This window comes from Cervus canadensis, chromosome 9 (assembly GCF_019320065.1).
Source record: "Cervus canadensis isolate Bull #8, Minnesota chromosome 9, ASM1932006v1, whole genome shotgun sequence".
Taxonomy (NCBI): domain Eukaryota; kingdom Metazoa; phylum Chordata; class Mammalia; order Artiodactyla; family Cervidae; genus Cervus; species Cervus canadensis.
The window spans coordinates 71,333,020-71,359,232 of NC_057394.1; the positions used below are offsets into that span (position 1 = coordinate 71,333,020).

General features: G+C 40.2%; 1 protein-coding gene across 1 annotated transcript in view; it reads right to left on the reverse strand.

Annotated features, from left to right (window-relative positions):
• Positions 1 to 4,721: 4,721 nt before the first annotated feature.
• FREM2 (FRAS1 related extracellular matrix 2) overlaps positions 4,722 to 26,213 on the reverse strand; it is a 154,284-nt gene continuing 132,792 nt past the window's right edge. Inside the window, exons 17-24 of the mRNA XM_043478121.1 lie at positions 18,754 to 18,946; positions 17,194 to 17,298; positions 15,555 to 15,682; positions 15,323 to 15,457; positions 13,998 to 14,124; positions 12,432 to 12,619; positions 12,074 to 12,220; positions 4,722 to 10,062 (exon numbers count right to left, since the gene is read on the reverse strand). Of these exons, the coding sequence (XP_043334056.1) occupies positions 9,550 to 10,062; positions 12,074 to 12,220; positions 12,432 to 12,619; positions 13,998 to 14,124; positions 15,323 to 15,457; positions 15,555 to 15,682; positions 17,194 to 17,298; positions 18,754 to 18,946 (1,536 nt within the window). The 3' untranslated portion in view covers positions 4,722 to 9,549. The remainder of the gene's footprint in view (positions 10,063 to 12,073; positions 12,221 to 12,431; positions 12,620 to 13,997; positions 14,125 to 15,322; positions 15,458 to 15,554; positions 15,683 to 17,193; positions 17,299 to 18,753; positions 18,947 to 26,213) is intronic.

The following is a 26,213-nucleotide window of genomic DNA, read 5'->3' on the forward strand; positions in this document are numbered from 1 at the left end:
TATTTTAAAAATTGCTTTTCTGGAGATTGTTTTGTTGCCATGGTGCAGTTTTCTTTTGGGATCCATTTTGAGCAATGGGATAGAATTTTTCAAAGTTATCCTTTATTGAATGTCTGCTGTGTGTGACGCTGTGTTCAGCCCCTCATGGATGCTAAAAAGTATTCTTACGTTTAAAAAGGGAAAGTGGTGTCAAAAAGTTGAATGACTTATGCAGAGTCCCTTAGCTTGTGAGTGATGGATTTGGGACTGGAAGTCAGATCTGCCTCCAAAGTTCTTGCTCTTAAAAATCATTGAGTTTCCCCGGGGGGAGGTGAGTGGGGGAGGTGATGGAGCCCTTGCATTGCTTTTTTGACTTCAATTCCAATCTTTTAGGTTCTAGAAGTCTGGGTGCTCACTATAGTTTTCCACTGTGTCTTGAGACACTTGAGACACTCACTGACTCTTGAGAGCTTGCACACACGTGTGCACACGAATCATCATACACTCAAACTCCTTTTCACACTCCACCCATACTTCCCATGTAACGCCCACCTTCACTTTCTCCCTCTCCACCTACCTCCATCTCCATTCATATTCCCTCCGTGTGCTCCCCTCAAAACACAGGAACTATCTGCATATAAATGCAAAATGGAGATCCCACTCTACTTTTGATTTTCTAACCTGTTTTTTCCCCATAAAGCCATATCATGCTTTGTATGATTTTTGGACAATTCATAACTTAGGAATTTTTCAGTCGATTCAACTGACTCTACAGCTCTAGTGAAAGAAAGAGTGAAAGTGTGGCATCTGACTCTTTGCAACCCCAGGGACTGTAACCCACCAGGGTCTTCTGCTCATGGAATTCTCCAAGAAATAATTCTTTCTTTCTTGAATCCAAGAAAGCCTCCTTTCTCTGGCTCTAACACTCTGGTCCAGATCTATGTGCTCCAATCACCCCAGTACCAGACACTAGATAAGCAGGGACAGCTCTGTCTAGAGCCCAGTGAAATGATTCAAACCTAATAATTTCAGCTCTGAATTCAGTTCATCCTAAACCAGTTCACCTGCCTTATCCATCCCTTCCCATGGAAACCACAGTGGTGGCTCTTGCCTACACTTTACCTTCACTCCTTTTGCCTCCTGATGGACACTGTTGCTCCCCTGGTGTTCCTCTTGGGAGCTGAGTATAATAAGTATCTTTTCAATAGCAATTATCTCTTAATCTGTTGGCCTTGTCATACCTGAATTACAATAAAACTTACATTTAAGAGTTTTATTGGGCTTCCCTGGTGGCTCAGTCAGTAAAGAATCTGCCTGCAATGCAGGAGACCCAGGTTTGATCCTTGGGTTGGGAAGATCCCCTGGAGAAGGCAGTGGCAACCTACTCCAGTATTCTTGCCTGGAGAATCCCATGGACAGAGGAGCCTGGCGGGCTACAGTCCACGGGTCGCAACGAGTTGGACACAACTGAGAGACTAGCACTTTCACTTTGCATTTAACATATGGCAGCTGGGGGTTAGGTAGGAGTCTGTATAGGGTCAGCTCAAATCGGCCTGACTCGTCTCCTGATGGCTTTTTTTCTCTAGTCAGGTCCACTTTGACGAATTCCAGTTTGGGGACGTTTCGTTTAAATTGAGTGCCTCTGGGAGTGGTTGTGACTTTCTGGCAGGGAGATCTTAGTTCGAACTGTGAGCATCCTTCTGGAGCTGGATGATGGTCAGTCTTCCCTTTCTTGGTTCCCTTCCCCAAGCTCCTGAAGGCCAGGCTTTCTCTCTCACAACTTGGAAATTTCCAGCACACAGACCTTCTTTTTCTTCTGTGGTGGGGACTGATCAATCCATACACACATTTCTGTTGCTGATCACAACCTTTCTGCTAAAACACAACCTTTTCTCCCCTGAGTCTTGGAAGTGTTGGGAGAACTTTGACACAGGAGTTTCCACCGCCTCCCCCCCTCCCCAGCTCCACCTAATTCTGTATATTTTGCCCATTTTGGGGGATAATTCTTTAATAGCAGGGTTTCCCTGATAGCTCAGTTGGTAAAGAATCCACCTGCAATGCAAGAGACCCCGGTTCAATCCCTGGGTCAGGAGGATCTGCTGGAGAAGGGATAGGCTACCTACTCCAGTATTCTTGGGCTTCCCTTGTGGCTCAGCTGGTAAAGAATCAGCCTTCAATTCGGGAGACCTGGGTTCAATTCCTGGGTTGGGAAGATCCCCTGGAGAAGGGAAAGGCTTTCCAATTCAGGGATAGAACCTGAGTCTCCTGCATTGGCAGGTGGATTCTTTGCTACTGAGGCACCAGGGAAGCCCATTGACTTAGGTTAACTTTGCAAAGAAGTGACTAATCTCCTTGGCAGTAAAGACCCTTGGCAACAGATCAGATGATTTGGTTCATCTTCACCAGTGCAGCTGGGCAGGTTCAGAGCTTAGCCAGGTCTGGTCAACCTTCCCTCTCACCCCCCATGGTCCCACCCCATGAAGTGTTAGTCACTTAAGTATGTTATTGCCTCTAAATATCCATTGCCTTGGCAGCCCTCTGGCTGTGTCTGCCCCTGTTACAATGGGTAGGCAGGCGCTAAAACCCTGAGGAGCAGCAATATTTTACCACCAGCATTAAGGAAGTCATGGGGGTTCAGGTCCCAGGCTGAAAACCTACAGATGCTCAAGGCTGTAGAATCAGAATGGAAAACAACTGCCAGTCATTGCAGACTACAGGGATTCCATGATTTTTGTGTGGCTAAAAGGTATAGAATACCCCCCAATGACTTAGCCATTTGAACACTTTTATGTTTATATGGGTTTTATTTATATTCAACATGTGATATGTTGTAAAGGAAAACTGGTGCAGTTATAAAACACAAGGGGTAGCAAGAATTCGTTTAGACATGGACTTAAGACTGAATAACTCCAAATTGCTTGCATAATTGAATTCCCAGGGATAAACTTCAATATCCAGCAAATATGCAGTGCCTTAGTAAATAGAGGAAAAGAACCTAGACTCTCTTTGAGGAATTCCCATGGGAAAAAAATCACAAAGGCTATTAAGTTCTCAAATAATTCTATTACACACAGTTATGTCACTTGGTGGCTAGACAAACATAAATTTGTTGAGTGTTTTGGAGGGCACTTGATATACAAGCAGGCACTTAAAATGATTATAAAGCATACAATTCTTTGTCCAGGATAAAGTTTTTTGTATAGACAAATGGACTTAAAAAATATCTTGCCAAAAGTTTGAATTCCTAAAGCCACAGACAAAGACTGCTTTGTACTTCTTTTGTAATGTGCTTAATGTGGGCCCTTACAGAAATTTTCTTTTAGTCTTACCAATAATTATCTTCTTATATAAGTGATTTTTATTATAATGGTCTTTGTTTTTAATGTTAGTTTTTAAAGTTTACATTTCTCTTTTCTTTCTTCTTATTAGCTATAGCACTGTTACAGGATCTGTCAAACATCAGAAAAAATAAATATCTGTAGCAGAAATTCACTGAGAGTGTCTAAATAATCATGTACTCAGTGGAGGCCACATCTGGGCAGTAGTAAAAGAGTTTTGTGCATTTGATGATTGTAATTTTAAACACTTCAACATTGTTAACATTTTAACAAAGTTTTTGGCCATTCATTTCATTCCAAGGTATTCCATCATCCAAAAGAACCTCATCTTGTGATCTTTGACCTTTTATTCTTGCTCAATTAAATTCTTAAAGGGATGTTTTTCACATTTTAAATGTCAATGTTAAAAAAAAAAAATAAATGTCAATGTTGAATCTCCACTGAGAGAAAAATCAAGACAGATTGTCATCACATTATTCAATATGATGCTTTTGATCTTTTGCAGGAAGTTCTTTCTCCCCCTACATCCAAAAGCCTTAATGTTTTCTAAAGAAGGGACACTACACAAGCCCTGTGCTCACTTGCCAGCTTTCAGATGACTGAGAACACTAATGATTTAGTGAAAACAGTAATGGTTTGAAAACTAAAAGGGAAGCATTACTGAAAAAACGACAAATCTCAGGGAGGGAAAAAAACAAGCCCATGAGAGAAACAAGGAAAGAAAGGAAAGAAAACAAAGTAAAAGTAGATATTGTTGTTAGAGCGGTTGTTTTTGATGTTGTTGCATTTGTTCTTTAGCAAAACACAATATTGAAAAAAATATAAACAAATGTCAAGGAATAGAAAGCAAATGCACTTGAAAGACAGGAAAGGAAAAAAAAAACCTTTCTTGTTTAAAATTTGTAAGTTCAACGTTCTCCTTTTTCTTCCATGAAAACAAAGAGTCTCACATTAGTCTGTATTGTTTTATCAACTTTAGTTCTAAAAGAATCAGCTTTCTTTCCCTATTTTAAAGGTTTCTTTGTAATCGTTTTAGTAAAAACTGTAGGAAAATATCATGCACTTTTGTTTTAGAATCTCTTATCAAAATAATTACCAAAATCTCAAAGCATTATGTTCTTAATATCCTAGGATATGGAAACAAAGAATTAAACAGGGTTACCTTGAACATGTGGATAATAGTTTCTAAGAAGAAACTAGAAACCTATGTCATTACTATGTATTAATAATAATAGAATCAGTTCTAGGGAAAAGATCTCTTCAGGAAACACATTAACCTTCGAATTAGTATCAAAGAAACTCCCCCTGTGGTCTGTTTTTACAAATGAGCATTGTGTTGACCTTGAAAATCTTCATAATGGGCAATTTCAGTTAAAACTATGGTTTTCGGGTCATTATTTCCTAGAAGTGTGATTTTTTTTTTTTTTTTAATGCATGTGAGCTTCTGTGTGTGTGTTAAGACAGTATTTATAGTTTCTGGCCAAATTATACTTTTTAAAGCCTTGACAAGTTGGACTGTTGAGCATGTGCATTCTATTCATTTGCCATATGGTCAGTGAAGACACCTGTTTCTATCCTTTCATTATTGCTATCATGTCTAGAAAAAAAATGAAAGTTTCAAAGATCCATAATATTCTGGCTTTCAAATTAGTACAATTATGTAAATTCTAATTTGTAAATTATTTACATCTTAAAAAAATTTTTTTTCCTATTAAAGTATAACATTGATTTCTAAGTTAATCCTAAATAGATAATTTCAAAGCAGTAGCTGAAATCAAATTTCCAACTCTTAAAATCTAAATGTCGTTACATTTCACTGTTATTGTTACCCTAACATTTCTCAGGCTGGGGCTATTTTAACCCCTGGCACCGAATTGTCTGAGGAAGGGCTCTCTGTGGTTTTTATGCAGTTCTGTTTTCATTTTAAAAATTGACTTTGGAGTTGGTGAGTTGACTGGTGGCTCAGATGGTTAAAAATCTGCCTGCAATGCAGGAGACACAGAAGACACCAGTTCGATCCCTGGGTTGGGAAGATCCCCTGGCGAAGGAAGTGGCAATCCACTCCAGAATTCTTGCCTGGAGAATTTCATGGACACCAGGCAGGATACAGTCCCTGGGGTTGCAAAGAGTTGGACATGACTGAGTGACTGACACTTTGCAGTTGGTACCTTGAAAAATAATAAGAGGTAAGGTGACTTGATAAAGAGACTCTTTCATTGCTTCCAGAACTGAATCCCTTGGCATTGAGCCCAGAGTCAACCCTCTAGTCACAAACGCTCTGCAGTAGAATGGCAGCAGATTTCTAGTTGACCTTTCTTCATATCATTTGCAAATCGTGATGCTTGTGTGAATCACGATGTGCAACTTTAGGAGATGGGGTTGATGTTTAAGAACCAGTAGAGCTTAGCTGTTACACCACATCCTTGGAATAAAGTGGGCCTATCTTCCATGAAGAAGAAAAAATATGCCAGGCCTCCCACATCGCTGGGGCTTCCCTGGTGGCTCAGTGGTAAAGAATTTGCCTGCCAATGCAGGAGATGGGGGTTCAATCCCTGGGTCAGGAAGATCCCCTGGAGAAGGAAATGGCAACCCACTCCAGTATTCTTGCCTGGGAAATTCCATGGATGGAGGAGCCTGGCGGGCTACAGTCCATGGTGTTGCAAAAGAGTCAGACACGACTTAGCGACGGACATCTCGGCAACATACTTTCTCTGAGTGGTTTTGCAAAGGATGATTCCATTAAATTTCTGATTTGAAATATTTGGTGTTAGATCTGCGTTCAGAATGATCCATAACACGTTGGGTTCTTTAGATGGAGAAGAGCTGACTCTTCTGCTAGAATCGAGAGAGAGACTGTTAAATTGTAGTTCATAGATGGGCTTAGAGTCTTCTTCATCCAAGATCGAAACAAACGCAAGTCTTGATTCCTTTCGTCCAAAGAAACAGCCGCATTTGATTGTAACCTGCCCCAGGGTAAGGAGAGTAGCTTGGGCTAACCCTAGAGGAACATTCAGTAAACATTAACTGAGGGAATGAACTGAAATAAATAAAACCATCTGTTAAAACACACCTATGTATTTTAATGCTTCCTGGTTCACATGCCAGGTGAGAAGTTAATGCTTAATACTGAGTTTTCTGTTTCCTATGCAATGTCAACGGACCTTGTTTTATTGGAGTCAGAAGCTACTGAGATCTAAGGAGCGATTTCTGCTTACACCCTGTCCTCACTGGGAATTTATTTTAGGTATTTATTTTATATATATATGGGAATTTATTTTATCAGAATGATTCTCTAAAAATAGAATATTGAAATTATTCTACAAGGGTCTGTCTTACTTCACAGCAAAGCATATGTCTGATGCCTTTTTTTTTCCCCACTGAAGAGTTTTTAATGATTAGACGTCATTAATGATTAAATCACATATTATGTATACAGATATTAAAAAATGATGCAGAAGTCCAAGTAGTTCATATTTAAGAAAGCTATACCTGCCTATTTCCCATAGGCTCTTTTCCCTCCACCCCCATGGGGAGGAAAGAAGGAAGAAGAAGAGAAAAGGAAAGAAATAGAGGAGATGGGCAGAGAGGAAGAGATTTTTCTAGAAAGGGCATTTGCTATATTATGTGAGCTCTCCAATTTATCCAAAGTCATCTCATCAGAACAACTCATTGCAGAGAGAAGTTTGGTATAAAACCAGCCTGGCCCAAAGGCTTACAATAGGCTTCTTATAATGACATTTCACTGAGCATACTCAGTGACAGAAACCCCCAAGGTTGTATGACAGTCAGGCTCAGAGCATCTTAATTAAACATAATATAAAGTCAACTGAGAGTAGTTGTTCTCAGTTTCCATAAAACTGAATCCAATACTAAGTAGTAAAAAAAAGTCCACATGCTATTTAAAGTTGTTTAAGAAATGCTCATTCCTACGCAAGTCACGAGGTAGCCAAAGAAGCCGCTAAGCATCTACCAGAAAGCAAAGTAAAAGGAAAAGGGATCATTAAGAAAGTATTAATGAAAAAAAAAAGAAAGTATTAATGTTTATTTGATAAGTGATCTCCTGGGTCATACAGTACTTTCTGTGTATAGAAGTCCTCCCGTGGACCACCTACCTTGGAGTTGTAGGTGACATTTATGTATTCCCCAATGGAAGGAGACTACAGTCTACCTTATTCTTGAAAAGACTTTGAATGTCAAGTTCAGGGCTGCCCCAAAGAAGAGAGAAGCACTGGTTACTTCTGGCTGCTCTCCCAGCACCAACGTCACTTCTTTTCAGAGAAGCGAAATGACTGGGGCTCACAGACACCAGCTTGAAAGCGCCTGAATGACCTGCAGAGGCCGCTGTGACTGTGTTAGTCACTTAGTCGCGTCTGACCCTACCGCCCGTGGACTGCAGTCCACCAGGCTCCTCTGTCCTTGGGATTTCCCAGGCAAGTGGGTTGCCATGCCCTGCTCCAGGGGATCTACCCGACCCAGGGATGGAACTTGCGTCTCCTGCATTGCAGGCGGTTTCTTTACTGACTGAGCCATTGACCTTCTAAAAATCTCCAGGATGTCCAGGTTGGCCATGTTATGCCTAGGCATGAGAGGGAAACCCAGGCAGCACTTGAGGGTGAGTCTTTAGGTCAGGTTCTTTTCCTGCTGACCTATTTTCACTTGATTTTGGAAGACTGGTCACTAAACTACTTATATTTTCTCTTATCAACTGAAAATTCTGCTATTTGGTGAAAGTACATTTCTCAGAAAGAAAATGGGAGGCTTTCCAAACAAACTCACTCAAGTTCCTTGGATTTTAACCCTGGAAGCAGTATTTTTAGATACTGAGATGGACTGCAACGCGTCATTTCACTGAACTGAAGATGTCAGAGAGCTGAAGCTTTCCTCTTTGATCAAAGAAGAATATGATTGGGGATTCCCTGGTGGTCCAGTGGTTAGAACTCTGAGCTCCAGTGCAGGGGACATGGGTTCGATCCTTGGTTGGGGAAGTAAGATCTTGCATGCCTTGTGCATGGACAAAAAAAGAAGAAGAAGAAGAATATGATCAGTGATGCTGGCCATCTCTAAGATGATCTCTGGAATGACGGTTGAAGGGATTCCCATCGTTTGGACCAGGTGCTGATTAGAAAGCTAATAAAATGTCTTCTGGACAATTTAAGTTTTGGACCTCATTGTGTAATGCTACTGTGAGGGTTAACCTCATGTGTCATCGTCAAAATGTTCTTTTATTCTATATAAAGTATATGTAAGAGGCACTTTGGTTAAACATATTATATTAATAAATACCACTTTTCTCCCTTCACCATCATAATGACATTTCTCCTTATCATTTATGGGTTCAATACTGCAAACATCTAGGCTCAGTTCTTCGAGAACATTGTCTTGTAAATGGGGATCTAACTCTATGGCATTTCTTCATCATCAAACTGTCAGCATCCTTCTCATGTCCCACAAATGAGCACCAATAAGGTATATTATCATGCAAGAACTCTACTATTTCTTACTATGTACCCAAACAGAGTAGTCTCTCTTCAACCATCTTCTCCAGACTTAACATATTCTTTGGTTTAATTTAAAATTAAATAAGCAAATGAAACAAGAAGGATCCAGGGAAGATGAGGAACAAGACAAATGCAAGAGACTGAGCTACTTGCCCTCTATCTTTCCTTCCACTCCCTCTCAAGTAGGAAAAAGAGGTGATTTGTGGGTTGAGCTACCCTTGGTCGTAATTCCATGCTGTCTTCGCCTATTAGAAAACTTGTCACAATAAACAGTGTGTTTATCATTCTTCAAGACTACTAATGAAAACCTTTTGAGTACTAAAATGTTATATAATGAATAAGCAGTGTGATAATTGCACCTTCAAGATTCACACCAACATAGCAATAGGAGACTCCTGTTAAGTTTCTGAAGGAGTCTGTGAGCACCAGGTTCATCTCCACTGCGTAGAGAAAATGCCTAAGGTGAGTACATTCGTCGCCGTCTACCATGGCTCTGTGTGGCACTGGATATATACTTGATGCCTTCTAGGCAAGAGGAAAGATGTGGTCTACATCTGAATGTGTCCTCTGATGCCTGAACGAGTAGACAGAATGAGAACGTTCACTAGTACAGTCAGGTCCTCTGAGCAGCTTTGTCACAGAAGTCCCCAATTCTCTGCCGTCGACAGAAGCACTGGGTTTCGATTGTCTTTTTCTGGGCACTGGAGGAAAAGGCTGGGTTTCCCCTGCGGCCGTCAAACCTCCGAGCTGTCGCTGTGGGGGCTCACGGAGGGCATCATGGGCTCACGGCTGCCGGGGTCCTTGGGCGAGTCCTTCCTCCTGGCACCCTTCTTGCGCTGGTGCATCATCACCGCGATGGCAGTGAGGAGGACGGCCAGGAGTCCCACCGCGACGCCCCCCACCACCGTGAGCAGGCTGACCTCAGAGCTGGGACTGTCGAGCTCCCGGGGGAGGACGCCGTCAGGGGAGACCCTCCCGTGAAGGATCTGCTTCCTGCTGCTGCGGTCCAGGGCGATGTGCTGGATGTTTGTTCCCCGGTTGTTCTCAGCCCCGATTTCCCACGCCAGCGGAGGGTTGCTTCTGATCTCCCTCTTCTTCCGGCTCTTGGTAGCTGCCTGGGGCTTCCCTTGACTCAGCAGAGAGTGGGACAGGTACTCCACGCTGCGTTTGCCAATGCCTCGATTGGCGTTGTCTTTCGATCTTACTGTGTAGATGGTGTGTATATACCATTCTCGACCCAGAGCGACCTAGAAACACAATGCTACTCATTAGAAAATTTAATCCTAGGCCAACCTAAAATTCATGACTCTCTGCAAGAGAAATTCATAATAGAGATCATGAATAATCATTTAATTTAGTCTGCAGAATTAATATATTTAATATCGTTACATGTGTAGTCTGCGCAAGGCTTTGTGTAAAGCACTCTGTAAAATACTCTGTGCAGCTCTTAAGGGAGCATGTGCTGGTAAACATTTGTCAGGGCTGCAGAGAAGTCCAGACCACACAGTCTAACATACTCACTTAAAAAATGAGTGGATGGGAGGATGGGGAATGTATGTAAATCCATGGCTGATTCATGTCAATGTATGGCAAAAACCACTACAATATTGTAAAGTAATTAGCCTCCAACTAATAAAAATTAAAAACAAACAAACAAACAAAAATGAGTGGATAATACAGATAGAGAATAAATGAGTGGCTATCAGCAGAGGGGAGGAGCAACATAAGGATTGGGAAGTGGGAGATAAAAAAACTACTGGATGCAAGATAGGTTACAAGGATGTACTATATGACATGGAGATAGAACCAATATCTTGTAATATTAATACCTATAAATAAGACAGTAACCTTTAAAAATGTATAAAAATTAAAAAAAATTAAAAAATGAGCAAACGAGAATACATATCAGTTAAGTGACTTGCCCAATATCATTGAACTAGTTAGAATCACAGGCAGGTCTAGAGGTTCTGAAGCTCAGAACTCTTTTTCTAGTATGTCTTGCTGTGTATTTACATATATGGCCATAGAAAATTTTCCTGCTTTTTTCAGGGTCTGTGGAAAGAAGGTGTTTTCTGATGACTCTTCGAAGACGTCAGGATTTGACTTCAGGTCAAATGCTTTGAGGGTTAACAATAAAAACAAACACAAAAGAAAAAAAAAATCAGGATTTCCCTGGTGGCCCAGTGGCTCAGTTCCTGTGCTCCCAATGCAGGGGGCCTGAGTTCAATCCCTGGTCCAGGAACTAGATCCTGCATGCTGCAACTCAGAGTTCACATGCTAGAACTAAAGATCCTGCTTGCTACAGTTAAGACCTGGCACAGTCAAATAAATAAATTAACAAGTAAATATTCTAAAAAATCATACTTCAACTTCCTATTTGAAAAGATTCAGGATAACAGATATGCTTCCTTAAATTCCCTCTTTAGAGAAATAGTGAAGTGAAAGTTGCTCAGTTGTGTCCAACTCTTTGCGACCCCATGGACTATACAGTCCATTCAATTCTCCAGGCCAGAATACTGGAGTGGGTAGCCTTTCCCTTCTCCAGGGGATCTTCCTAACCCATGGACTGAACCCAAGTCTTCCGCATTGCAGGTGAATTCTTTACCAGCTGAGCCACAAGAGAAACCCTTAGTGGAATAAGGGTAATATATTTCTCCAGCCCATCCTATTTGGTCAATTTTCAGTAAACATTCTAAAAGATGCACTTGCTACCCCAAGGATTCACAATGTGAACACATCTCTGAATTTGTCTCATTTGTCTGCTCAGTGTTATGGTCTCCTGGGTCTCTTTCTACCTTCTGTCTCTAGGTTGGCTCTTCCTGTTTTGGTCTATGAAGAATGGAGATTTCTGTGCTGTGCACAGTTGTTTTTCTGAGTCCAGCTGTTCATTTAAGATCACTTTAATAAAGATAGTCATGAAAAGTCAAATGAAAGGAGATTTTGAAGAAGACCACCAGAGTTCCTAACCAATAGGTTTAGATTTATACTCTGGGCTGAATAAGGGTCTTCATTATACATAGACATAAAACAGGACGATGCATTGATAAACATAATAATAGCTAATGTTTATGGAATGCTCATGATGCACTCAGGACGGTCTGGTGTGGTTTACACGCATTATCTTACTCAAAGTTCACATTAACTCTACACAATATGGCAATTACTGTCTCTTTTGTGGGAAACATCTGAGACATTCCGATGTTAAGTGACTTGCATGTGATTGCACGGCTATCATAAGTAACCTTGTTTCTGGCTCACCTGAAAGAGTGGTGTTGAGTCGACTTTAAATCCATCAGATCCAGGCTGATTCACTAAGAGGATAGCTTCAGGGTCATCCACCGCCAGTTTGGCATTAAACAGGACGTTTCCAAAGCTGGTGGCTTGTGTCTCTGGTTGAGCTTTGTCCTTCAGGCAATAAGGAAAACGAGGATTGCTGTGGATAATGCCAACGTTTGTGAACGCAGGAGGTTTTCCTATTAGTTTGTGCAAGTACCCTTTACCATAAAATGTCACCATTTGGTTTCATTTTAAAAGATGCTTTTGTTTTAAAACAGAAGACAGAAACAATTAACTTTGACTGTCTAATCTGGTGCATTGTTTGGGTCAGAGCACTTACCACAATTTTAAATCTATATAAGAGTGAAGGCGAATCAGCCAAGCAGCCGTATTCTGCATTCGTTGGATTGTACTTGGGAACGTAGCCGTCGGCCCCGGTGCACAGAAACACCTTCTCGATGCTGCAGTAAAAGGAATCACCTAGATTCTGCACTGGATCCACCATGACCCGACCATAAATGATGTCACCTGCAACAGACACGTGGAAATGTCCTTTCGATTAAGGGATATGGTGTGTCTATGTGACACAGCAAACAGTCTATGACAATAATGACACTAACAGTAGTATTCCCTTCTCTTCCTAATCTGGTATCAAATGTTGAAGAACTTCCTGCATGAGATCAGGGTCTGGTCCACTCCCAGGCCTCAGATAGGACCACTTGGCAGATGACCACAAGTACTGAAGATTTATTGACCCTTACATGCCAGGGGGAATAACCTTGAGGCATGGCTTATAACTTAACATTCATAACATCCCATTGTAGTTCAAGTCCAGTTTACACAAGTACAGTAGTTGGCAAGATGTAGGCAAATCCTTATAGGATAACACAAAAAAGAAAACACCAATAAAAAGCCGAATTAGCTTTATTTGCTTTTAAAGGAGGGTTTAAGGAAACTCCCTGGTATTTCCTCATCTATTTCACAGCTACTACTGAACACCTACCATGTGTACTAGGCATTTTGCTAGGTTCTCAGAATATACCACTGAACAAGACAGGCACAGCCCTAACCCATGAGCTACATTCTCATGTACTTGAGTGTATGAAATATTGAGTGCATGCAAATTGAAAAAAAAAAAAACATTCAAGGAAAAAATTGCAGACTTGTTTCAAAAATCACTTAGTTAAGGGAAATCTCAGTTGGTAAAGAATCCGCCTGTAGTGCAGGAGACCCCTGTTTGATTCCAAGATCCCCTGGAGACGGGATAGGCTACCCACTCCAGTATTCTTGGGCTTCCCTGGTGGCTCAGCTTGTAAAGAATCCACCTGCAACGTGGGAGATCTGGGTTCGATCCCTGGGTTGGGAAGATCCCCTGGGGAAGGGAAAGGCTACCCACTCCAGTATTCTGGCCTGGAGAATTCCATGGACTGTATAGTCCATGAGATTGCAAAGAGTCAGACCGACTGAGAGACTTCCACTTCACTAAGGGAAATAAAGGTTGATTTTCTGAGAATAAAAACCAGCCTATAATATATATCTGGATTCCCAGGAGGCTTGGTGGTAAAGAATCCACCTGCCAATGCAGGAGATGTAGGTTTGATCCTTGGGTCAGGAAGATCCCCTGGAAAAGGAAATGGCAACCCACTCCAGTATTCTTGCCTGGGAAATCCCATGGACAGAAGAACCTGGAGGGCTATAGTCTATGGGGTCACAAAGCACATTAAACACAAATCGAGTTTCAACAACCCCCTCCCCCATCTCTGCCAAAATGATGAAGACCCAATTACACTCTCAAAACCATAAAATAAGTTATAATTGTCCCCCTCAATCACAATCCCAATAAAGCAAAGGATAACAGACACAATGGCAAACAGACAGAGCAGGCCTCCCCTTTGTAAAGTGATACCTTCTGCGAAGGCAACGTCGCTCTCCTGCCCAAATCCCATGGATCCATCAGACAACCAGAGGCTCTTCTTGGAGAGGAGGTACATCTGGGTGTTCAAGCTAAACTCAGCCGCCACTGGGTCACTGACCTAAAATCAAGTGTAAAAGCCCTCTTATGTGTTGTTGATGGTTCTGGTGGCGTACAAACACTTTATTTGCAGAAACGCACATGTACTGTACTCTGGCATAAAAAACACTAAACTGTACTGTGATCAATTTTCATATCCAACCAAACCGACTTAAGGAATTATAACACTGGCTTTGTCCTTCTTAAGAAGGCAAAATGGTCAACATTAAACCATTTTTTAAAACACTTTTTTATGTGGACCATTTTTAAAGTCTTCATTGAATTCGTTACAATATTGCTTCTGTTTTTTATGTTCTGTTTTTTTTTTGGCTGCTAGGCATGTGGGATCTTAGCTTCCTGACTAGGGATCAAACTTGCACCCCTTGCATTGGAAGCTGAAGCCTTAACCACTGGACCACCAGGGAAGTTCCAAGGTTAAATCATTTTTTGAATGGGACAAACGAGCATTGCTTGAGCTTATTTCCACTGATTTATCGGGATATACAAAGGATGTGTAAATATCACGGTCAGTGGAAGGCCAACATTTAGTGTAAGTTCTCGGGCAAAAGATTTTATCACATTTCTTTTAATGCATATTGACAATTAGGTACTTTGAGGTGGCATACACTACAGGATATTCATTCTCCTCAATGATCAAGAACAAGACAAAGAAGTACAGAACTCTGGGGAAAAGTCTCAAATCTCCGAGGCAGCAGACTCCAGAGGAGACCACATCACATAAGAAAAAATAACCCTTACATACTCTTAAACAGTGAATTTGATATACTGAACCAATAAGGAATAAAGGGCAATGCTTTCCTCTATTGCTCCCTTCCTGCCTGACTTCCTTTTTTCTCAGCATGCAAGAATTGAAGTCACTGGGTGAGATTTTTTTTTTTTTAACTGATAAAAGTAAACTATGCCTTTAACAAAGTGGGCTTCTACTTGGGAAAAGGGACTTCCCTATAACTCAAACGGTAAAGAATCTGCCCGCAATGAAGGAGACCAGGGTTTGATCCCTGGGTCTGCAAGATCCTCTGGAGAAGGGAATGGCAATTCACTTCAGTATTCTTACCTGGAGAATCCCATGGACAGAGGAGGCTGGTGGGCTACAGTCCATGGGGTCACAAAGAGTTGGACATGACTGAGCAACTAACACACACACACACACACACACACGTACACATGTACACACGGGAAAAGCATTCTATGAGACACACCTGTTGGAAGCGGATGTCAAGGTCAAAAGTGATAGGCTCTCTGGGGTTGCAGGTGACAGGCAGGCGGTATTCCTGATGGGATGGAGTGGTGCATGGCAGCAGTTTTACTGTGTAGGTCCCCGAGTAGTCACGGACCTTTGAGGATCAGAGAGGACATTCGTGTTTTTCACTTAAAAATCTGAGGTGCAACAAAGGCAGTAACAAAGATAAATGAAGAGTCTTAGTCACTTACTGCAAAGTCAGATATGAAGCTCCACTGCTGGACTGGCTGGTTATAGGTTGGTTCACTTCTTATGAGACGCAGGGAAAACGTTAGACCTGGATGATCTACTGACACGATCATTGAGCTTGTGAAGGATGCTAGAAAAGTGCCAACAACAATAATGGTCTAGTGGTTAAGAGGGTCATAACAGCTTAGAGTGTTCAAAGTGCCCTTTGATACATTATTTGCATGTATGCTTATAATAAGCCTGCAAAGTTGGTATAATTATCCTCATTTCGCAGATAAAGAAACTGGACTAAGAGTGACGGTGTGACTCTCTCCAGATCACACAGCTGGGATATGTGCCTTCTCATTCCTACTGCAGTGCTTTTTCCACTCTATAATTCTGTCAAAAAATAATTGTACAGAAATGCCTAGATGGTTCAAGGCTACTTTCCAGGGAGGCACAGCCATTCAATAAAGGCTGATGTGAATGCATTCATTGTGCACTGAAGCTATGAAGCGAACCTCAGTCTACTCGCCTCTGGGTAAACAGATCCGGGAAAACCCAATTTATAAATGGAGTCTAATTTTAATTAGATTGCCTCAATCTTGTCTAAACAAAGCCTCAGTTTATTAAAAAGGCAGACAGGCAGAAGGACACTGTAAAGACCAGGAAATCCTCATTTTCCCAAAACAGTCAGCTGCAATAAAGCTAAATGATTCTTTTTGGTTCTGCATTTTGGAACTCAGACTCACAAAATTACAGCAAATCATCTTTCTCTTCCTGTATCTTCAGCCTTAGTCTCTCTTTTATTTAGAGCTTGGATCCAGGAAAAGGAAGGACACAGAAGACAGCATGTGAACTATTTTCCCCTTCCAATCTGACATGAGCTGGCACACCAGTAAAACGTGCAAGCCAATTTAATAATGTGAAGTCGAATAAGAAGTTATTTCTGATGAAATGAAATTTTTAGAAAAGCTTAAACATGGGACATTAGTGACTGCCACATTATTGATATGCATAGCACAATCCACCAAATTAGTAAAATTATGTAGCTAATACTTAAGAGAGTTAACATGTCTGAAACTAGGTATCATAGTGAAATGCTACTTCTGACATCATTATAACGGTTTCTTACAATACCTGGAAAAGAGCTGTGCTTGCTGAATAAATGATCAAAATTCAAATTTCTGAACAATGCATTTGAAGTAGAGAATGGGAATGTTGTGGTTATGCTCTCTATCTAAAGGAAAATTCCTCTTAATTAACTTGGTAGATTTTTCTTTTATTTCTATTATTTAATTAATTTATTGTTTTGGCCGTACCACGTGGCTTGTGATATCCATTCCTTGACTAGGGATTGAATCCGGGCCACGGAAGTAAAAATGTTGGATCTTGGCTACTAGGGAACTCCCAATAGAGTTTTCTTTTAAATTAACTTTAACCATTTGGTATTTTTTCTAGAAGTCTCCAGCGATGATTTTGCAGCTTATGAGACATATAGCTGAACAATGTCAAGCCCTCTTGTAGATACTTGCACATACACAATTCATTTGAAATTAAGGGCTTCAAAGCTCATAGGTAAGCATGTGGAAACACATGCAAATATGGAAACCTATCTTCTTGTTGTCTGGAGAGTGGCTGTGTGTGGGCAATGGGGCTTACCAGGATGTGACAGCACAAACAAGCCATGGAACTGAGCCTCCGTCTTGAAGTTCACAACCAAACGCCCCTCTTCACCGATGCGCATGCTGGTTGGGTAGAGAGAACCTAGGATGGGATGATGCACAAGAGTGGAAATATTGGTGATTCTTCCAAAACCAAATTCAGATTCATCTCATTTTTAAGCATTCTAGCCAAAGGGTATTATCAGAAAAATTCTAAGTGATCAGAGAGACAGAAGTATTCTTATTTTGCTCTGTTTTTCTAACAAGAAGAATTGTCTGGAAGGTAGGCAAAATAGAATTAGGTCATACAAATGAGGTTCATATGAAATATACAGATTGACAACAATAGGTCAAGGTATTTTTGAAAGCTTTAGTCTACATAAATTAAACTGTAAATTGAGAGACAGAATGAACTGGTCAAACTTTGAAGATCTGCACATGTAGGTGGAAACAGGTTTTTGTTCTCCAGAATAATTCCAAATGTTATAGGCTTAATGAAAACTCCAAAGCCTTCCTAAGAAATTTAGCAAGTTGATCAAAGTTGGCTCCAGGTATAAGAAGGAAACAGGAGATTCTTATGTGGAAGCTGAGAACTGAGAGATGAATCTGCAGTAAGATTCATTTAAATGTACATTTCTAAGGCAAGATATGGGATTAAAACATTTACAGTGATCTAGAAGGTTTATTCAGGGTGATCATATTCCTTTCACATAGCTTTAAGGTATTCTTAATCTGTTTAAGATAATAGATTTTGAGATTTTGGAGAAAATATCAACAGTATTTTCTCTCTGTCTCATAAAAGGTAATGATGGTCAGATATGCAAAGAACCAGGACAGCAGTATGTGCCTGAAAACAAACAGCATTAATTCTACTAATGGAGTAATTCACTTTCTGCTTATGGACTTTGAGTTATGATTCTGACACTGAGATTGAAACTAAGTTATGTTTGGGGCAAATGATTTGGGGGCCCAACAGTTAGTGGCTCACACCACCACTCTTCCAAGGCATTCAGCTTAAGTATTACAAAACAATAGAATTTTTAAACTGAAAGAATATTAGAAGTCTAATCTATCTTTCATAAGAAATTGAGTGCCAGAGATTAAGCAATATCTTTGAGATCACACAGCCAGTTAGCTGTAAACCCAGAAATAGAAGCCAGGACACAATTTATACTAGGCTTTAAAATGCCTCTCCCACTTTCAGAAACAAAAATGTGGAACTTTTTCTCTGAATTCATTCCTTTCTTTCAATTGGAACTTCTTTCATCCATTATCTAAAATCTAGAGGGAGAGAGACTGTGTTGAGTACCACATGAGCGATTAATCACCCTTAAATGGACATTATATTTAACAGTCACAAATGCAAAAATTTGGGGCATTATTATAATTTAGTTAAAATAAATTTTTCCATGACAAAATGAAATTATTTTAAAGTATGAACGATAACAATAAAATTATTGGAAGTTGCTTCTCTTATTTTTAGCTGCAGCAAAAACGTCACTTAAGTCATTCATATAGGTAAGAAAATTTTTCATTCTCCAAGTCTCTGTTAACTCACCTTGGAGTTCAGCTTCTGGGGGGCTGCCAATTCCGTCGGTCCACAAGATGGCAGTGTCATACACGAATGTCAGACGGAGTTCGGACTTCAAGTCAAAATGCTGCCAGCCTCCAACCCCAACGGGGGAGTGGAACACGTAGGAGACATACAGAGGGACCCGAAGAGTCACATAGGACTGCACTAGGTTTAGGACCTAAAACAATACAATTATATCTACCAGCACCATCCGGGGTTAATTAGACACACTTAATTTTGTACAAGCCATTTTCTCCTTTCACTCATCTGAAGATTTTGAGTTAATCATAGAGGAAAAGAAATGGTAGCATTTACAGCACTACTGTCCCCTCACTTAATTTTGGATTGGGTCATGGAGGATAAACAATTATGTACTGAGCGCCTACTACTGTCATTGTGTTGGGTTCACAAATAAAGCTACTCAGTATTTTCATTCTCTCCCGTAATTGTATTTATAGGTATGGATGTATTTATAGGTGTGGATGACTGAATGAGTGGATAGAGAGGTGAAGGATAGAGACAGGAAAGTTAAGACTGAAAGAAATAAAGCAAATTTCCCAACAGAAATTTCCCACTTCCTCCTGGAGTAGCCCTGCCAGTAACAGAAACCAGTCTTTGGCCCATGCTTATTCTACTCTTTCACACTTGATCATATTCCAAAGCTGAGTGTTGTCTTATGATCACCTAACAAAGGTTATCATCCTTAATTCTCAGAATAGCTCTGAAGAATAGCAGGGCAAAGACAACTATCTTCTTCTTATACATGAGGAAATGGGCTTAGGTCAGATCATACTGCTCACAAGTTTGAGTCAGGTTTTTTGATACATCTATTTCTCTTTCTACCCTGAGCTGGCAACAGGAATCACACATGTGAGTTATTGAATAATTAAAAACATGATAAATTCTCATTTATCATGTTTTCATGGAGTTAAAAGTAAACTCCTCAAATCACAAAATGACCACCTGAATCATGAACAAAAATACATCAAACGAAAACCATCTGGGGCTTCCCTCATGGTAAAGAATCCACCTGCCAATGCAGGGGACACAGGTTCAATCCCTGATCCAGAAAGAAAAGATCCCACATGCTGTGGAGTAACTAAGCCCACACACCACAACTATGGAGCCTGTGACCTAAAGTCTGTGCTCCACAACAAGAAAAGCCAACTCAATGAGAAGCCCTTGCATTGCAACTAAAGAAAGCCCACCCAGGAATGAAGACCAAGCACAACCAAAAATAAATAAATAAAAGAACACCATCCACCAAGCCCATTATTTGATTTTCAGCTGTGTAGTAGCTAACACTCCCCGTTATCTGCTAACGTAGCCAGCAGAAGAGGGGCTTTACATCGAGGTCCTTTAAGATAGCATTTTCTAAGACTTGCTATTCTTGCAGTCATTGAGAAAGTGATCGTGAAGTGCAGTTTTAACACCCTGACAGTGTAATGGAGGGTGATTGCTAATCCATATGCCACCAGTAATTAAGATGACCTGTGATTTTAATAAATACTCATTAAAAAATAGGCTGCAGACATGGATTCCCAATTAAACTAAAAGAATAATTTTGCCTACATTACACACTATCCATCAAATGTTACTGAGTGTGCTATTTTGGAGAAAACTAACATTGATGTCCTAGGGACAAGTTACTTGGTGTACAGCTCCCTTACTATTTCTCACTTGATTTCATTTGATTTCACTGGTAAACTAGAGTTTAACTGTTTCTGGATGTGGAATCAGCATCTTATTGCATCTTCTTCTCAGCTTAGAATCTCTGTCTAAAGGAACTGGAACCTAAATGGAACTAGGTAGATCATCCAGGTAAATGAACATTTACCTGTTCATTCCTATAAAAATGAAGAATGCAATGCATTCATTTAATTTCTAAATGTCATGTGAATGAGCAGTTAATTTTCTTAATCCAATACATCAAACATACTACACTTTAATATGCCATCAATAAAAATAATTTTAATGTAATATTTTACATTATTAATTTTTCTTGCACCAAGTCTTTGAAACCTGGTATGAATTTTACATGCACAGCACATCCCGTTTTGGACTGATGCCGTTCTGAATGCTCAATGGCTACACATGGCCAATGACTGCCAAATTGGACAGCACAGATTAGACTCTTCTACCTGAGGTCTTTTAATTAGAACACACACTGAGAACAATAATCATTTAAAAATATTTGATAGTCACGTATCAACAGTCATGATGGATATGGGATATGTGATAGCTATGATATTCTATGTGGGATATGTGACTTGTGCTTACGTCAAGGAAAACTGAGCCAGAGTTGTTAGAATCCTATTTGAGGACTTCCCACTGGTTGAGATTTCTTTCTGTTGCTGCTTTTGTTGACAGACACATGTCTACATCATCAAGACGGTGGTGTGTGTGAATGTGTAAGGACAGCTCATATATCTCAATAGCTTGACGTCTCAATAAAGTGTGTACTTAGCTATTCAGCAGAGAACATTGTTTGAACAAGTTAGAACTCTTAGCCAAAGTCTCTTGAGTAATAGCAGTCTACACATCCAGAACACTTGGACGGAGACCTTGGCATCTGTCCCATTAGATGCCTTTCTGAACAACTGTGGTATCAGAGATGAATGAGGGACCTTGAAACAAGGGGGAGTCAATAGTAGTCCACACATTCTTTAGGAGTAAGGACAACTCTATAGGACGTTACAATAGTAGAATCAGAAATAATCTAAATGGCCAAGAATAGAAGAATGGTTAAATAATTATGATGGCACACCAACAAGGTGAAAGATCAAGTTCAGTTCAGTTCAGTCACTCAGTCGTGTCTGACTCTTTGTGACCCCATGAACCACAGCACACCAGGCCTCCCTGTTCATCACCAACTCCCGGAGTCCACCCAAACTCATGTCCATTGAGTCGGTGATGCCATCCAACCATCTCACCCTTTGTCGTCCCTTCTCCTGCCCTCAATTTTTCCCAGCATCAGGGTCTTTTCAAATGAGTCAGCTCTTTGCATCAGGTGGCCAAAGTATTGGAGTTTCAGCTTCAACGTCAGTCCTTCCAATGAACACCCAGGACTGATCTCCTTTAGGATGGACTGGTTGGATCTCCTTGCAGTCCAAGGGACTCTCAAGAGTCTTCTCCAACACCACAGTTCAAACGCATCAGTTCTCCTGCACTCAGCTTTCTTTATAGTCCAACTCTCACATCCATACATGACCACTGGAAAAACCATAGCCTTGACCAGACGGACCTTTGTTGGCAAAGTAATGTCTCTGCTTTTTAATATGAAAGATCAAGTAGTAACCAAAAATCATGTTTATGAAGGACTCCCTTGGTGATCTGGTAGTTAAGAATCGGCCTGCCAGTGCAAGTGACATGGGTTCGATTTCTGGTTCAGGAAGATTCCACATGCCACAGGGCAGCCAAGCCCACGCACCGCACCTGCTGAGCCTGTGCTCTGGAACAACAGAAGCCACCGCAATGAGAAGCCCACACACTGCAACTAGAGAGCAGCCCCCATTCGCTGCAACAAGAGAAAGCCTCTGCGCAGCAGCGAAGACCCAGTGCAGCCAAAAATAAATGAATAAATATAAGGGCTTCCCTGGGGACTCATTGGGAAAGAATCTGCCTGCCAATGCAGGAGACACGAATTCAATCCCTGGTCCAGAAAGATCCCACACGCTGTGGAGCAACCGAAGCCTGCATGCTGTAGAGCCTGTGCTCCGCGACAAGACAGTAGTCCTGCTCGCTGCAACTACAGAAAAGCCTGCACAGCAACAAAGACCCAGAACAGCCAGTAAATGAATGAAAATAAATAAATAAAATTTAAAAACACAGAAAAAATCATGTATGTGATGAATTTTCCTTGTCAGGGGGAAAAAGGATTATACTATGTTAAATTAAAAAGTCATAACCAAAGAGTATAAATAATATGCCGTTACTATTAAAAATGCATATCCATACTGAAAAGAGGCTAGGAAATATGCCTGTGTACAGTGACTGTGGGATAAGGAGTGAGTTCTTTTGTACACTTTTAGTTTCCCAGCTTTCCATAGTACTATCATTACTTTCACTAACCAAAAAAGCCTACATCACTAAAAATATTGACAAACTTGACAACATAGGAAGCAACGTAGTTCATGAAAGTTATACATTTTGGATTCTTGCTATTTCTCACAAAATGATTTCGAGTGGCTTACATGTTTTTTTTTTTTTTTTTGGTATATATATACTATGGAATATTACTCAGCCATTAAAAAGAATACATTTGAATCAGTTCTAATGAGATGGATGAAACTGGAGCCCATTATACAGAATGAAGTCAGCCAGAAAGATAAAGACCAATACAGTATACTAACACATATATATGGAATTTAAAAAGATGGTAATGATAACCCTATATGCAAAACAGAAAAAGAGACACAGAAGTACAGAACAGACTTTTGGACTCTGTGGGAGAAGGCGAGGGTGGGATGTTCTGAGAGAATAGCATTGAAACAAGTATACTATCAAGGGTGAAATAGATCACCAGCCCAGGTTGGATGCATGAGACAAGTGCTCAGGGCTGGTGCACTGGGAAGACCCAGATGGATGGGATGGGGAGGGAGGCGGGAGGGGGGATCGGGATGGGGAATACATGTAAATCCATGGCTGATTCATGTCAATGTATGGCAAAAACCACTACAATACTGTAAAGTAATTAGCCTCAAACTAAAAAAAAAAAAAACAAAAAACACAAAACAGTAAATTTGTGTGCTAAGTGGAAAATAATGGGATGGAAAGAGATGACTTCTAAAGTAGACTCCAGCCCCAGAGGTGTATGTTTCTAAATCAAACACATAGTTTTTTTTTAAAAAAGAAAATTATTCCACTAATCAACAACTAAAAAAAACATATATACTTTTCCAGAATCATATTATGTCTTTTCATGAGTAAACTGCCATTTCATGTGATTGAGGCTGAATTTCTGCAACTTGTTCATTCTCCATGAACAATGTTATCTGTTGCTAATAAGGTGATAGTTAAACCTCTGACCTTTCAATACTGCTGACCAGGATGTGAAAGGTGGAATGAACTGAGATCTTTTAGCCTTAAGAGAAATGGTTTACAAGAGAAAGTCTCCAAAAGAATCCAATGGTTTAAAAATTTAGTTCAACTTTAATAACTATTTTGCATCACTAGTGTTTTTCTTTGTGCACCCAAACAATTTAAAAGTTTATTTATAAAACAGGTCACACTAAACAATGGAGCAGAATAATTTTCAATTTATCTCTATTTTTCTCTTCCTGCTGTATCTGCTTTTACATTTTAGAAACTAACTATTAAGAGGGATTTTAGGATTGACTATCATTAGAGAAATTCCAAATTTCTTTTTGTTGGAAAGTAAATTGTTAACTTTTATAAGAATGAGTATTTAACTCCTATAACTCAACTTGGAGGGAGTTTAATGTCTGTGTTTGATGTCCTCACTGGGTACCCATACAGACCCTGGCACAGAGTAGGTGCTTATTGAAAATTTCTTTAATGACTAAGTGGGCAATAAATTAGATAGAAAAAGCAGAAGCAGTCTTATGTGTGTGTGTGCTCAGCTGTGTATGACTTTTTGCAACCCTTTGTATTGTAGCCTGCTAGGCTCCTCTGTCCATTGGATTTTTCAGGCAAGAATACTGGTGTGAGTTGCCATTTCTTACTCCAGCGGATCTTCCTGACCCAGAGACTGAACCCACATCTCCTGCATTGCAGGCGGATTTTTCACTGCTGAGACACAATGAATAAGATAGAAAAAGCAGAACCAGTCTTAATATTAGCTAAAACTAGTTGTAGTCAAACTGAATAAAACTTAATAAAACTTCATTTGCTGTTAACAGATAACTATCTTGGATATTTCATGTGATTCCTTCAGTTTAGCAACTCTGTCTTGTAAATTAAATAACTTGAAGCTGGGAGGTTAGACAAGCCAGAAACCTTTTTTTTTTTTTTAAGCCAGAAACCTTTAAGAGTGTGTTACAAACAGCTTTTTAATCACAAAGAAAAATGCAGAAACCTGGCAATATTTCCAGTCAGTAGCTTTTGCTACTAAAAACATTAAAGATAAAAATCGGTCCTTCATCATGTTGTTCCTGGCAGAAGCAATTACCACTTAGTAAAATTTGTTTGCATAGTGATTACCTTGATCTAAGTTGGCAAGTTTAGAAAAGGACTAGAAGAGAGAAAGGCATATCTATTTGCTGCTTGGCCAGGGAGATGTGGAATTGGCTGGCAGAGGACAAACAGACCTGGGGTTATTTCTGTTCTTGTATCAGGAACAGAGAACAAAGTTTATTTGTCTTTCTTGCAATTTCATCTGTGACCATAACCATTCCTCACATTCACCCAACTAAATGACACTGAATTCACTCAATTAAATGTCCAGATAAGTATCATGATGTGGTTAAGAGCACAGGCTTACAAATGAATTGAATTGGGATGAATTATTTGAATTTTTTTTGCTTCAGCATCTCCAAAAAGGGAAAAAAATTCGTATTTGTCTCATAGTGTTGTTGTGAGGGCAGGTTTAGTGGAAATATGTAAAGTACTTAGACATGATGACAGGTATATAGTAAACATTAAACAGATGTTGGCTATACTGTCTTCCCTGGTGGCTCAGTTGGTAAAGAATCGGCCTACAATGCAGGAGATGCAAGTTTGATCCATGGCTTGGGAAGATCCCCTGGAGTACGAAATGACAACCCACTCCGGTATTCTTACTGGGAAAATCCCACCAACAGAGGAGCCTGGCGGGCTACAGTCCATGGCATCCTGAAGAGTCGGACATGACTGAAGTGACTGAGCATAGGGTTAAGCGCAGGCTTTTCAGTAGGGAAGCCTGTCTGGATTGCATGCATAAAAGACAAAGAAGTACTGTCATTTTGCAGAGAAGATAGAAAACATTCTTGAGACTAAAGAGTAAACCTAGATTAGATAAGACCAACAGAGAAGCTCCATGGTACGAAGAGCTTTTTAACAAACAAGAACCAGAACAACAGTGGAATCCTATTACTGGGTCCCATTGGGTTTATGCCAGTAGAGCCCATGACTCTAGCAAGATCCTGAGAGAAGAGCATCCAGACAGAATACAGGGATGATTTAATAATGGATCGAAAACAGGCTCTGTGAGGAACAATCAAAGGACTGGAGATACTTGTCCTCTAAAGAAAAACGCTGATGTAGATGTGCTAACATGAATCTTTATTCTGGGGTAGGACTTTGCTTCTTTCATGTTTCTTCCAGGTGGCAAAGAGGGACTTGAACAGCAACACTTATGAGGGTTTAAGTAGCCTGCCCAAGAAGATGCAGCTGGAAAATGTCAGAGCCAACTTTAGGTCTGCATTTGCTAAATTTCAATATGCAGGCTCTTTACACTGTTCTATACTGTCTTCCTGTTGGTGTTCTTACTTGGGATTTTTAGTAAT